The 14,286-nt window shown below is 51.6% G+C and overlaps 1 protein-coding gene across 1 annotated transcript in view; it reads left to right on the forward strand.

Annotated features, from left to right (window-relative positions):
• The first annotated feature begins 2,468 nt into the window (after window positions 1-2,468).
• Window positions 2,469-14,286, forward strand: part of TTLL3 (tubulin tyrosine ligase like 3) — a 28,786-nt gene continuing 16,968 nt past the window's right edge. Inside the window, exons 1-9 of the mRNA XM_069541167.1 lie at window positions 2,469-3,021; window positions 4,654-4,807; window positions 4,943-5,034; window positions 6,097-6,225; window positions 7,234-7,348; window positions 8,188-8,286; window positions 9,149-9,232; window positions 9,519-9,714; window positions 12,876-13,024. Coding sequence (XP_069397268.1) covers window positions 2,548-3,021; window positions 4,654-4,807; window positions 4,943-5,034; window positions 6,097-6,225; window positions 7,234-7,348; window positions 8,188-8,286; window positions 9,149-9,232; window positions 9,519-9,714; window positions 12,876-13,024 — 1,492 coding nt within the window. The 5' untranslated portion in view covers window positions 2,469-2,547. The remainder of the gene's footprint in view (window positions 3,022-4,653; window positions 4,808-4,942; window positions 5,035-6,096; window positions 6,226-7,233; window positions 7,349-8,187; window positions 8,287-9,148; window positions 9,233-9,518; window positions 9,715-12,875; window positions 13,025-14,286) is intronic.

Genomic DNA, 14,286 nt, shown 5'->3' on the forward strand with positions numbered 1-14,286 from the left:
TCTGTGCTTCAGTTTCTTAAAGTGGAGATAATGTAAATCTGACACAGTACCTGCCGTACAGGTACTGAATAAATAGTAACTGATCCTTCCACCAGCCCAGCATCCAAGCTGTTTGGTAACTTCCATTGTGCTGGATGTGGGGGATGACATCATCCCTGTCTCAGGGAGACTTGGGGGGCCAGTAAAATGCCTGGGTGTGTGAATAGGTGCGTTGAAGCATTTCAGATTCACTACTGGAAGTCTGGGGGCGCCCACAGGGGGTGTTTTTATGGAAGAGGATGTCAGGAAAAGTTTCAGAAGGGTTGGCCTTTGAGCTGAGTTTTCAAGAGTTTCTTCCATGTGGCCAAAAGGGGGTCTCTTGAAACAGGACAAGGTACTGTTAAAGGATGGAGGGGCTGGGGGTGGGGGCAGCTTGGACAGCTGTCATCCCCTTTATGACATTACCTCTGTGACTCTCCCCCTCCTGCCTTGCAGAATTAGGTGTGCCCTTCTCTGGGGCATATGGCTGTATCCTAGCTTTGCAGTGAATGTTGCTTTCAAGAAGGTGCTCACGGTGAAGGTGGATGTCCAATAGAGTATGGTAGCTGCTCACTTAGCCCTCACAGGACAGCATTGCCTGGGTGAGCCAACTAGAACTCTCATTTGTCACAGATCCATCTCTCAGGGTTCAGAGCCCCTAGAACCAAATTTGCTTCTGGTGAGTACAGATCGGACGGTTGCCAATCAGCCGGTCCTCTCCTGACGGCATGCCTTTTGGGAAGCCCAGTCACCAGCCACAGGGTTGGGAAGAGTGATTTCAGTGGTTAGGGTTGGCTGGACAGCTCTGTGGAGGACCCACCGTCACTGTATGAGCAGATCTACCAGTGAATAAAAAAGCTGCGTTCGTGGACTTTGCTTGAGTGGGCATTGCTACAGTTTGCCTCGCAGACTGTCCATTTGGTACTTGCATTACTGGTAGGCAACCCTCTGAGTGATGACATGGACTTGTGTTTAATAGCATTTCTTTGTGTGTGTGTGTGGGGGGGGGGGTGTGGGTGTGTGTGTGTGGGTGTGTGTGTGGGTGGGTGTGTGTGTGGGTGGGTGGGTGGTACGCGGGCCTCTCACTGTTGTGGCCTCTCTTGTTGCGGAGCACGGGCTCCGGACGCGCAGGCACAGCGGCCATGGCTCACAGGCCGAGCCACTCCGTGGCATGTGGGATCTTCCCGGACCGAGGCACGAACCCGTGTCCCCTGCATCGGCAGGCGGACTCTCAACCACTGCGCCACCAGGGAAGCCCTAATAGCAATTCTGTTTCAGAGTGGGGCTCTAGAGTCAGATCTGGGTTCCAATGCTGCCTCTGCTGTGCGATTTAAGGCAAATTATTTAACGTCTTGGAGCCTTATTTATCTCACCTGTGACATTTGAGGTTAACACTTTCCTACTACTTCCAAAAAGGTTGCTTACAGTCTTGTCTTGAGGGCTGTTGCATAACTTGTTTTTTTCCCGCAGTCGACTCAAACAATGATACTTTATTTCCGAGGGGTTTTTTTTGGGGGGGGGCGGGGTGTGTTCTGCACTTCATTATTTTCCCCATAATACTGCCCTGGCTTTCAAATCTACCCCCAAGGACCTTACCCTAGCTCCATCTGCCAGGTCCTGCAGATCTGATCAGGTCTCACCAGGACACTGGCTTCCTTTTAGTTCCCCAGGAAGGTTCTTACTCTCTCAGGGCTGTTGCTGAGAATTTCCTCTCCCTGGAATGCTATCCCTCCCCTGGCAAACTCCTCAACACCTTTGCCTTCTGTAGGCTTCAGCTTAAATGTCATCTCTTAAGAGAGGACATCCTTGATTACCTTATATAAAGTGTGCCCCCTTCCTAGTTTCAGTTCATTGCTTGTTCATTGCCCTTATCATACCTACACCTGTTTTATTCCTGTGTTGCTTGCTTTTTGTTTGTTTCCCCTTCACTTGGCTGTAAGCTCCGTGAAATCAGGGACCATCCCTAGGTTGTTCTTCCGGTCCCCAGCACCTAGCTCACCACGTAGCATGTGGTCCCCTATGAATACTGCGGAATAACTGAAGCCCCAGGAAGCGCTGGATAAAGAATCAGGACTGTTAGAAACTGGCGGACCAGTGAGTGCTCTGCGCTTCCAACTCCAGCTCCCTGTTCATTAAGGGTCTGGGGCAGGTGAGGCTCGGAGTTTGGCCTGCTGGAAGTAGTCCCACCGAACCAGCCCCCCGAGGCCTGATTGTGCCGGGTGAATGGTTTCTAAGGCGACAAAAGACAGAGGGCGGGGCCTCAGAACGGAGGGCCCAGCTCGGGCACCGCAGGGCCCTCCTGCAAGACGCGGCTGCGCGCGGACGGGAGGCGGGCTCTGGGGCCCTGGGAACGCGCGCGCGCGGCGAGGGGTGCACGCACGGCCCCGACGCGGCGCTGCTCCTGAGGGCGGAGGAGCTGGGGGCTGTACCTCGCGGCTCCACCGCCTGGTACCGCCAGGACGCGGGTCCCGTGTGCAGCTGGCCGCGAAAGCCGCTGCCGCCCGAGCCCCGCACCAGTCCCCCCGCCCCATGGCCCTGGGCGCGCCACTCCGAGTTCCAGCTTCCAGAGGAGGCTCCGGCAGGCGGCCAACGCTGGGCAGGCAGCCCAGCCTCGGCGCTCCGCCTAGGCTGCGACCTCGAGTCCTCGGCCCACGGCAGCCACGCCCAGGGAGCCGCGGATCCCTGCCCCCCCTGGGCCCTCGCCCACCCCGGCCCAGGAGGACGACCCGCCGCAGGACGGTGAGGCCCTTTGCGGCCCGCCCCTCCTGGCCCGAGGCAGTTGGGGCCAGGACCAGAAGACTGGGGGCGGACGTGGGGATCCGGAGAAGAGCTGTAGAGGATGAGCATCCGGATGAAGAGTGGAGAGAGAGGAGGGGTGCCAACCCCAGCCCCACTGCGCATCTTTCTGCAGGTTCTCTTGTCCTTTGGCGAGGATTCTCCAAGGCGTCTCAACACATGGGCCGGCTCAGAAACGCCAAGATCCACGTGGAGAGAGCTATCAAGGTCGGAGGGAGCTTGGGGGTCTAGAAAGGGCCTGGAGAGTGGCTCATCCTGCCTCCCTGCACTATTTTCTCCCATCCTTAGAAAACATACAAGAAAAAAATCCTTGATCCCTTGATCCACACCCATCTTCAAATACTTCCCCATTTTTCAATACCCCCTTCACAGCCAGACTTCTTGGCAGAATTGTCTACTTCACCTGGGACTCACTCCTCAGCTCCCACCACTCTGGTTCCCTGCCCTTCCCCACTCCCATCGGGAACCACTCTAGTCAAGGTCACTGGTGACCTCCAAGGAGCCAGATCCAGCAGTCAGTCCCTCTTCTGTCCTGACCTTGGTTTGGCACCTTAGGCACCGACCCCCCACACATACCTTCCCTTTTGGCTGTCTGCACACTCCTAGTTCTCCTTTCTCCCTCCCTGGCAGCTACTTTTCAGTTGCCTTTGAAGACTTCTTGGGACACTCCTGGTTCCCTGGATCCCTCTCCACACCTGTCTCCTTGGCCATGAGTCCAGTCAGTGTGCTGTGCCCCCTCCATGCCCTTTCCAGCCCAGCCTGTCCTCTAACTGCACGCTCCAGAGATCCAGCCCCCCACTTGACATCGCCCAGGGAACATCAAAGCATTTCAGACCCATGTCCCAAACCATACTCTTGATTTTCCTGCCCAAACCTGTTCTCCTCCCTACTCTCTGATCTCCTCCATCTCCCAGTTGTTCAAGCCAGAAATCTGATCTTTCTGTTCCCTCACCCACACATCTAATCCCATCAGCAAAACTAGTCTCTATTTCCAAAACGAATCTCACCTCTATTGCCTTGTTCCCATCCATCTCCACTGTAAGAACCTGCAGAAACAACAACAGCCTTCTGCCTCGTCTCCCTGCTTCCATCCTTGTCCCCTCCATCTGTTTTCCGTACGACAGCAAGCCAGCAAGCCACACTTACAGCCTCCAACTATGTCACTCCCTCCCTTCACTTTATTGCTTCATGCTACTCTTAATATAAAATTCAAGTTCGTTCCAAGGCCTGCAGGACCTTCCACAGTCTACTTCTACCTCTCAGGAGGTCTCCCCCTCATTTTCCACACTCCATTCACCCTGGCTTCCTTCCAGTTCCTCCCAACCTCTCCAGCCTCAAGACCTTTGCACATGCTTTTCCCTCTGCCTGAACTGCCATTTGCCCGGCTCTGCACATTCCTGGCTCCTTCTTAGCCTCCCCTGACTGTTTCTCTGGGTCCCCATTAAGATCCAGTTTCTCGAGCTCGCCAGCCTGGATGTAAATTCCTGCTCTTTCACTTAACCACTGTGTGGCCAAGCTACTCAATCTCTCTATGTCTCTGTTTCATAAGCAGTTAAGTGGTGATAATAGTATCTATTAAAAATACATATCATTGTTAGTAATGTATATAAGTGATTAACACATAGAAGGTGCTCAGTAAATATTAGCAAATAAATATAGTTACTCTTGTGATGATTATTATGCAGATTATTTTTCTATTTATTTATAGCCTGTCTCTTCTACTGGAATATAAAAATTTCCTGAAGGCAGAGGCCATAGCTGTCCGGTTCACCGTTATATCCCCTGTGACAGGCACTTAGGCTATACTTGCTGAACAAGCATTCTTCTGTCACCTTGCAGCAGAAGAAGATTTTCATGATCCAAGGCTGCTACCCTGTGATCCGGTGGCTTTTGCGCCGGAGGGGCTGGGTGGAGAAGAAGATGGTCCATCACTTGGGTACCACGCTGCCACCACCACACAAGGATCTGGGTGACAGTGACACCACTGAGGATGGTGAGCAATCCCTCCCTTTCCCCAAACTTCCTGAGTCCCATCCCTTTGGTTCCCGCTGTCCCAGGGTTGAGGCTGTGATACGGGCCTGTGGGGTGGGGACAGGGGCCTTACCAGGCCTGGTCTCTGCATCCACAGAGGACGAAGATGAGGATGAAGCATTCCGGCTACCACAGCTGTTCGATGATTTACTGGAATTTGATGACCTGCATGGGACGCATGCTCTGATGGTGAGGGCCCAGGGGGCTGGACAGGGGTCTGCTTCGTTTGAGGGAGAGCACTAGAGTCCAGCTGGGTGACCCCAGACAAGTCCTTTCCTTCTCTGGGCCTCAGTTTCCCTATCTGTGATAAAAACGGATTGGTTCTCTGAAGCCTAGGTAGGCCAGCGGAGTGGTGAGGGACACAGACAAGGCTGGCCTGGGTTCAGAACTGTTTGTTGCTAGGTTGTTATCAGAAGCTGGCACAACCTGCACGCCTGGTAATTTCCCCCTTCCAAATAAAAACCCCATAGTTCATCTTCCCCCGTCCCCAGCAAGGGAAGGCTAGCAGGAAGGGCTTAAAACGTTTTGAAAGAGGCTGGTATGATGTTGTGGAGGGTGTGTGTGCTGAGATGGGGACACTTGGCTTTCAATCTCGGCACCACCACTTACTGAGCTGAACTAGACCAAACTGCCGTTTTCGTCTGTCAGGCGAGGTTGAGGACTGCCACTTCCATATGGCCCAACCTTGTGAGCCCTTGGACAAGTCCCTGTGCCTCAGTTCCCTCATCTGTGAAATGGGGATAATGGTAGCACCTACCTCATAGGGTCGTAGTGAGGATTAAAGGAGTTGACATGGCAAGCTTAGAACAGGGCCTGGCACATGGTGTTACAGGTTATCAATAGTCCTACCTCCCAGAGTTGCAGGAAGGACGGAGAGAGGTGGAGCCCACGAGAGAGCCTTTGTCACATGCAGTGTGCCCACCAGCTTGGAGGCACAGTCATGCCACTGAGCAAGTCACTCATGGCCAAGAGCCAGAACAAGGTGTGGCGTTCAGGTGTGGGGCTTAGTCACTGCCTGGGGGCACCTGGCCAAAGGAGCTGCGAGCTCACCTGCTCTCTGCTCACGCAGTGTGTGCCCCGGAGGAAGAGATGTCTTTTCTTAATGTACACAAAGATGGCATGTGGGCTAGAGGCCCCCTTGATAGCAACCTTTCCTTCCATTCTCCCACCTTGCTCAGCAGGGCGGGGAGAAGCCTCCTCGGGCCTTGTGCTGCCCACATTAGCCTCCCCTGTCTCCTCCCCTCCCCACAGTCGCGCATGGTTCGGAACGAGATCCCCTACTTCATCTGGACCACTCGGCGGAACATGCTGGACTGTCGCTTCCTCTCCAAGGATCAAATGATAAACCACTATGCCCAGGCGGGCTCCTTTACCACAAAGGTGGGTTCTCCAGGGCGCGGGCATGGCAGCTTCTAACCCCCCCACCCTTGGGCCGGCAACCTCACTCCCTGTTCTCCTCGTCAGTAAGAGTTTTCAGGAGATGGGGAGGTATATGACTCAGTGGGATTCGGACACGCCTGGGTTCAAATCTAACCCCTGCAGCATGTCTGCCACATGTAGACATGATGCCTAACATAGATTCCAGGATCCAAATGGGATCTGGAGACAGAACAAACACCAAGTCCGGTGATAGTGAACAGGAGGACCCTTCTCTCCAAGCAGAGCATATCTGGCTGATGGATCCATTATATCTTAGCTGGGTTTATTAACAAGTGACTTTACCTCTCTGAGCCTCAGGTCCCTCATCTTTTTTTTTTTTTAATTTATTTATTTTTGGCTGCTTTGGGTCTTCGTTGCTGTGCGGAGGCTTTCTCTAGTTGGGGCGAGTGGGTCCTACTCTTTGTTGTGGTGCGCGGGCTTCTCATTGCGATGGCTTCTCTCATTGCGGAGCACAGGCTCTAGGGGCGCTGGCTTCAGTAGTTGTGGCTCGCGGGCTTAGTTGCTCCACGGCATGTGGGATCTTCCCGGACCAGAGATTGAACCCGTGTCCCCTGCATTGGCAGGCGGATTCTTAAGCACTGCGCCACCAGGGAAGCCCAGGTTCCTCATCTTTAAATGAGAATACCAGTAAGACCTATCATCTAGGGTTATGGCAAGAATGATAGGCTTTATAACTGAGACCTGCTAGTATATTATTAGTGTGGACTGGGAGGATTCCTAGAGAAGGCAGGTATTTAAGGGTGTGAAAGAGTGGATGGGAAGGATGTGGGGCATACTCGGCGGAGGAACCACATGGGCAACACGGGGAGGTGGACATGAGTGGGTCAAGCCTAGCAAGCGGGGCAGAGGCCCTGAGCACGTCCAAGCAGGGTCCCCTTGAGCTGTCTGGGTGTGTGCCAAGTGTGGGGGCACTGGCCCACCCTGCCCCCTCAGCGGCTAACTCCATAGGTGGGTCTGTGTCTCAATCTCCGGAATTTGCCGTGGTTTGACGAGGCCGATGCCGACTCCTTCTTCCCGCGCTGCTACCGCCTGGGGGCTGAGGATGACAAGAAGGCCTTCATAGGTAAGGAGATGCCAGCCCCATGCCTGGACCCTCAAGCCGAGGGATGAGCGCTAAAGCCCTGGCTGGTGTTGGAGAGCAAAGGGCCCCTCTCCTCATGCCCTCATCTACCCCAGCAGATATCCTTCTCCCTCCCCAATCCTTATCTTGCCCTAATGTACCTCCCTTAATGAGCCTCCTGCCTTGGTCAACCCAGACCTCCAGAAGAGCTGATGTAGCTTAGTTTACTTTCTAGAGCAGGTTCTAAAAGTTGGTCTCTTGGTTGAGTTTGGAATCCAGAATAAGTTCCAACCTTGTGTCAGATTCCACTGGCTAGACTGGGTTCCAAACCTAGAAAAGGCTCTAGACTTCGGGATTCTCAGGCAGAGTAGGGTCCAACTCCAGCACATGCCCTAAAGTCAGGTCAGAATTTGGATCCAGATTAGATGCTAGGTTTAAATTAGTCTCCAAATCTGATATAGATTCTGGGCCAAGGTCTGGTTCTCAGGCTAGATAAGTATCAAAAGTGGATCAGGACATTGTAAATCAACTATACATCAATTAAAAAATAAAATTTAAAAAAAATCACCAAAAGAAAAAAAAAAAAGTGGATCAGGAACAGAAGAGAGAAAGCAGACAGCAGATCCAGGCATGATTCTGAAGGTAGAGTATGAGCCAAGTCAGGTGAGGTTCTGGGTCTGGTTCTACGGTTGAAACAGAAGCCAGGTTCTAGTCCAGGTTCTAGAATCAGAAACAGTAGTCAGGTTCCGGATCCAAAATGGGGCAGGTCATGCTCAGGTTCCGGAACCAGAATAGGCCTGGAGCCTAGAGGCTGAGCAGGGTATCCCCTGCCCCGGGAGCAGAGGACTTCTGGCTGACAGCTGCCCGCAACGTTCTCAAGCTGGTGGTAAAGTCAGAATGGAAGTCATACTCTATCCAAGCAGAAGAGGCAGCGGCCCCAGGTAAGCACTGTGGTTACCTCCACCCCCCAGTCGCTTATCCTCCCACCCAGCCACACACCCATCCACCTGTTCATCCACGCATCTGTCTTTGTATTTTTCTCATCCATCTGCCCATCCACCACCCCTTCCTACCAGCCCATCCGTACATTTATCCACCCATCTGTCCACCCTTTGTCCATCCATCTGCCTACCTTCTCACCCACCCGACTCATGCACCTACCCATTCATCCATCCATTCATCTTCCCCCCCACTGTCGTTCTGTTCATTCACCTACTTCTCTCAGCTCCTCTCTCCCTATCCATCTAGCCACTCCACCTTCCTACCTATCTACCTATCTGTCCTTGTCTCCCCATCCATTTACCTCTTTTCCATCCAGCCATCCACCACCTATGTGTCCTCCGGCCCATCCACTCATCATTTTTCTGTCCCAAACACCTACCCAAGTGTCTTCCTATACATTTGTTAATTGACCCACTGCCTCATTCAGCCCTCCTATGGGCCTGGCATGTGGCCAAGCACTCGAGAGAGGACAGACTAAGAGGATGTGGTCCATCCCTGCCCTGTGGGGAGCTCAGGTCTGTGAGGAGAGGAAGCTGTGCAACCATGTAGTTTCACTTGGTCTGAGGACTCCTTGTGCCTTGTGAAGGGGGACACAGAGAGTCCCTCGCTGCCTGCTGGCTCAACCCATTGCTTGCCTTTTCCCTCTCTGGACTTAGCTCCTACCTCACAGCCTCCACCCTGTAACCCAGGGTCTAATCAGTCAGGGATTCGAAGAAGTGAGGGGCAGCTCTACTGGGAGGAGGAAAATCCCTGGCTCTTCCAGAGGCCGACTGCCCAATTGCTGTCTCTTGGGTGTGTCAGGTGCAAAGAAGACGGTCATGTGTCGGGATCAGGGGCACAAAGGCCCCAGGCGTGTCAGAACTCCCAAGCACGGAGAGGCTGCAGGTGTGTGCTGGGGTTATAGGTGCTGAGATGCTTCGGGGACATTTAGGGTGGAGCCTCAAACGAGTGATAGGTCCTGGGACACTGAGGGCCAAGGGTGAGCACTGGGGCCGCAGGTGAATTTAGAACAAAAGCCCCAGGTGAGTGATAGGTCCCAGGGCAGTAGGGGATGCAGGTGTGTGCTGGGCCTCAGGTGTATTTAGGGTGAAGTCTCAGGTAAGTGACAGGCCTTGGGGCAGTGGGGGCCATGGCATATGGGATAGTGACAGCCCCCTCCCTGTCTCTACAGGAGACAAGCAGCCCAAGAAACAAGAGAAAAAGCCGGTGACGGTGTCCCCAGAGTTTGTGGATGAGGCTCTGTGTGCCTGCGAGGAGCACCTTAACAACGTGGCCCACGTGGACATTGACAAGGACATGGAGGCCCCGCTCTACCTGAGCCCTGAGGGCTGGTCCCACTTCCTCCAGCGCTACTATCAAGTGGTCCAGTGAGTACCTCTGCAGCCCTGGCCATGGGGCATGGCAGATGCTCCTTGCTCTCGGGCAGCTTCCGTGTTCTGAGCTGATGCTCAGGGACAGACCCTCTCTGTCGAGTGCTGCCCCCATCTCTCTCCAAACCTCCCCGTTTTGTTCACCCCACTATTCTCCTTCTTCAGAACCCCCAAGAGCTCCCACTGCCTTCATAATAGGGTCCAAACTACTCTTCCCAGACCTTGACATAGCATAGTGACCAAGATCATGGCTGTGCTGTCAGATAGACCTGAGTCTGCCTTTGCCGCTTCCAAGCTCTGTGACCTTGGGAACATCACTAATCCTTATGAGCTTTGCTTTTCTCAAATGTAAAATTGGTTTAAAAATAATGTCTGCCTGAAAGGTAGGATTAGACAGGATAATCTGTATGATGTTCTCAGCACTGACTCTTAGTTTTCACTCACAAAGTAAGACTCTATTAAGTCATTTAGATTTTATCCTGCAGGCCAACGTTTCCCAAAGTGTACTACACAGGAGGCTAGTACTACAGGCTGTAAATAGAGTTTATGAAAAAGGGGCTTTTGTGGTCCATCACATTTAGAAAACATTGGGTTAAACAAAGTTAGTTAAAATAGGTTTCCTTGACGCAGGACTTTTCAGAACCTATGGGTGGTGTAAACCTCCAAGAGAGAGAGCGTGTGCAGTATATCCTGTACTTAGGTGACCCCAGCCCCCCGCCCCAAGCATCCTGAGCGGTTGCGTTTGCAGAACACACTCCGGGAAAAGGTTCTTGAGCAGAGCAAAGGAGTATTGAGATGGACCTGGAGCTGTTGTAGAGAGACTCCGTTCAGCAGAGTGTGTGGGAGAGCCTGGACGGAGGAGGACCCTGAAGGCAGGAGCACACTCAGCATTTACCAAGCCCCTCCTGTGTGCCAGGAGTTGTGCCAGGCTCCAGAAATGAAACGAAGTCCCTGCCCTCAGGGGCACACAGCAGTAAGCTTGGCGGGGGGAGTGCCAGGGCCCTCAGCTGGCATGGTGTTAGAATAGAAAGGAACAGACAGATTTAATGATTGATGGAGACTGAAGAACTAATAAATGAACTTTGGACGAATGAATTACCAAGCAAACCCACATCACTGATGAATAATTCATTTGTATCTTTTTTTAAACATTGGGAAACAAAAACTAGGTGACCCCATACTTTCCCCTCACCTGTCAGAAAACATGAAGCCACCCTTCTTAAATTAAGAATGATCAGGACTGAGTTAGAACAGTAGGTGGAAAGAATGTCAGTCCTCTGCATTTCCGGATGTGGGGCAAGTTGGGGGCTGGAGGAACCTCTCAAAAGTCAGGATTACATAAAATATTACATCATATAACATTGCCTTGAATTGTTCAGTACAGATCCTTAGCTTTTATTAATTTATTCAGTATTTATCGCTGCTTCTCAACTTTTTAAAAAACAAATCCATGACGCACCAGCCAGGCTTTTTTTTTTTTCCCCGCTCCCCCCACCAACCAGGCTTTTATCAAGGTTCACTTTCCACAGAAACACTGTTTATTTTTTTGCTAAATATAAAATCATATTGTCATGTTGAATACACTTTTTCAAGTTGCACGTGCCCCTGCCACCACCACGTGACACTTTCCTGGGCCAAATCACGGATTTGCTCAGCAGATTCTTTATGCCATGGCCACAGAAAAGTTTCCAGCAAACCTTGTGGAAATAGAAGAGCCAGGACTTACGTGTGAGTAAGAGGCCTTGCCAAGCCCCCTCCATCTGACTGTCCCCGTTCCTGGCACTGCCCAGCTGCTGCTGCTGCTCCTGCCTTAGCAACAGAGAGACAAGTTCTCCGTGGCTGGAGACATTCAAGAGGCTAAGATGTTAAAGAGATGTTACCATCTAGTGGAGGCTTCCTTCGTATTCATTCAGAAGAAAACAAATGGGAGAGTTTGGATGAGGCTACCATCTGGGGTATTTTGTGACTTGGTTTAGCTGAGGACATTCTGCGTCCTGTAGGGAACAGGTCCCTCTTTGTCCATGAACCCTTATCAGTACAGCCCAGTTGCTGAGGCCAGCTCCCGCCAGAGGACTTACTTATCCAACCAGTCATTCATTCAGTTAACAAACTTTCAGGGAGCGCCTAATAAGTGCTGGGTACTGCTTGGGGTTGGGACTACAGCAGAGAATAACAACTACAAAAAATATTCCTGCCCTCATAAAGCTTACGTTCCAGTCAGCAGAGACAGGCAATAACCAAATGGATCTGGGTGTCAGGTGGTAAGTGATGGGAAGAGAAATAAATCAAAGAGATGTGTCATACAGATGTGCTAGAAAAGAATTAGACTAAGGGGCTTCCCTGGTGGCACAGTGGTTGAGAGTCCGCCTGCCGATGCAGGGGACACGGGTTCGTGCCCCGCCCCGGTCTGGGAAGATCCCACATGCCGCGGAGCGGCTAGGCCCGTGAGCCATGGCTGCTGAGCCTGCGCGTCCGGAGCCTGTGCTCCACAATGAGAGAGGCCACAACAGTGAGAGGCCCGCGTACCGCAAAAAAAAAAAAAGAATTAGACTAGAAAGGGGCCACCTATCAACCAGTGTTAGGTTCTGATTAGGAGGGGAATGAACCCCCCCAAAGCACCTGTGGATGAAGAATCAGGAAGAGTGAAGTTTGCATCCTGCCACTTAACTCAGTGTGTGGCCTTGGGCAAATCCCTCAACTCTCCAACCTTCAGTTTATACTTCTCTAAAATGGGACCAGTAACATCTCCCTGGAGATGGATTAGTGACAATATAGATAAAGCCCTTGGCACAGTGCCTGGCACATAGTGGTGCCTCATCATTTGATGCTGGTATGATTAAATTCTATCAAAGGCAGTTTTAATGTAATAGAAAGGGAGGTGGCAGAAGGTGGAGTGTTGGAGTGAGGGGGGTGCAGTAGGTAGAATGTCCCCATCCTCTCCCATTCCAGCAGTCTGGGACGGTGCCCTGGGCAGGGTGGATTTGGGGGACAACCTGAGCGTGGGGCTGGAGGTTTGGGAGAGACCTATCTGGATCTCTAGGGGAAGGGCGTGACCAAAGCTGGTTGGACCATGGCCAGGGAGCTTTTGTCTCCCCTTGCCTTGTTCACCAGGATGCCCCCAGGCCCAGCCCTGCCCAAGTCCCATCATCTCCCCACAGCGAGGGGGCAGAACTCAGGTACCTCGACACTCAGGTCCAGCGCTGTGAGGACATCCTGCAGCAGCTGCGGGCCGTGGTGCCCCAGATGGACATGGAAGGAGATCGCAACATCTGGATCGTGAAGCCGGGAGCCAAGTCCCGTGGACGAGGTGGGGGTCAGCCCCTGCTTCCTGTACCAGCACCCTACACCCTCCCCAGCTAGAGGCCAGGGAAGTTAAATAGTACAGGTTCTGTTGGAGCCAAACTACCTAGGTTCGAATCCCAGCTCTGCTACTTACATGCTGTGTGACCTTGAGCAAGTTATATCACTTCTCTGAACCTCAGTTCCCTTATCTGTTGAGGATTAAACAAGGTAGTACATCTACCACTCAGCATGGTGCCTGGCACAGTAGCCACCCCATCAATGTTGGCTGCTGTGATGATGATGCCAGCACCTCCTCTCCTGCCCTGAGGGTTTAGGTTAATGCTTTAGGCAGGTCTGGTGATACTCACATGCAGTTGCTTGTCATCTAAGGGCTCTCATATTTGACCAGTGCATCCTTGTGAGGGTATAGTACAGGGGTCAAGGGTATGGATGCTGGGAGCGAGACTTCTGGATTCAAACCCCAGCTCTGCCTCCTAATATCCATAAGACCTCGGGCAGGTTAGTTAACCTCTTCCGTGCCTCATTTTCATCATTGTTAAAATGAAGCCAATAATGCCTACCTGAGAGGATTACATGAGAATCATATATGGAAAGTGCTTAGATCCTGCACTTTTACAGAGTACCTGCTATGTAATAACAGCTGTTATTATTCTGACTGCTTACCATGAATGGAATTTGAACAGGGCAGCCAGCAAGCTGGGGTGGTGCATTAGCCCAGCCTTTAAAAGATGGTTAAGGACTTCCAAGATGTAAAAAACAGACTTCTGGCAGCAGATCGCTCCATGTACTGCCTGCCCTTGAGTGAATTTGTTCATGTCCAAGTGAAGCTGTCACAGCTCCACACACTATGGGACACTCCTGTTGGGACGTCTTTTCAAAACCAGCATCATAGTCTTTTCTTTTTCTACCTTGGAAATAGTTTTGTTGGTTTTTTCCAAGTATGAAAATACGTATTTGTTATTTTTTTAAAAAAGATCAGACAGTACAGAAAAGTGGAAGGAAGCAAAGGCACCCTTGATTTCCCTGAGATAACTACAATTCACCTTGTGATGTGTTTCTTTCTATACTTTCTTCTATGCATCTGGAGAGAGTGTGCATGTTTTATTTTATTTTAAATAAGAGCATACTATTTGGTAGCTTCCTTTTTTCATTTATTATATCTTTCCATATCAGTGAGTATTACTCATTTATTTTTTGCACCTTTCTTTTTTCTTAACAGTAGATCTTGGAGATCACTCCATTTTAGTACATCTAGATCTGCTTTTC

This window comes from Delphinus delphis, chromosome 10 (genome assembly GCF_949987515.2).
Source record: "Delphinus delphis chromosome 10, mDelDel1.2, whole genome shotgun sequence".
Classification (NCBI taxonomy): Eukaryota; Metazoa; Chordata; class Mammalia; order Artiodactyla; family Delphinidae; genus Delphinus; species Delphinus delphis.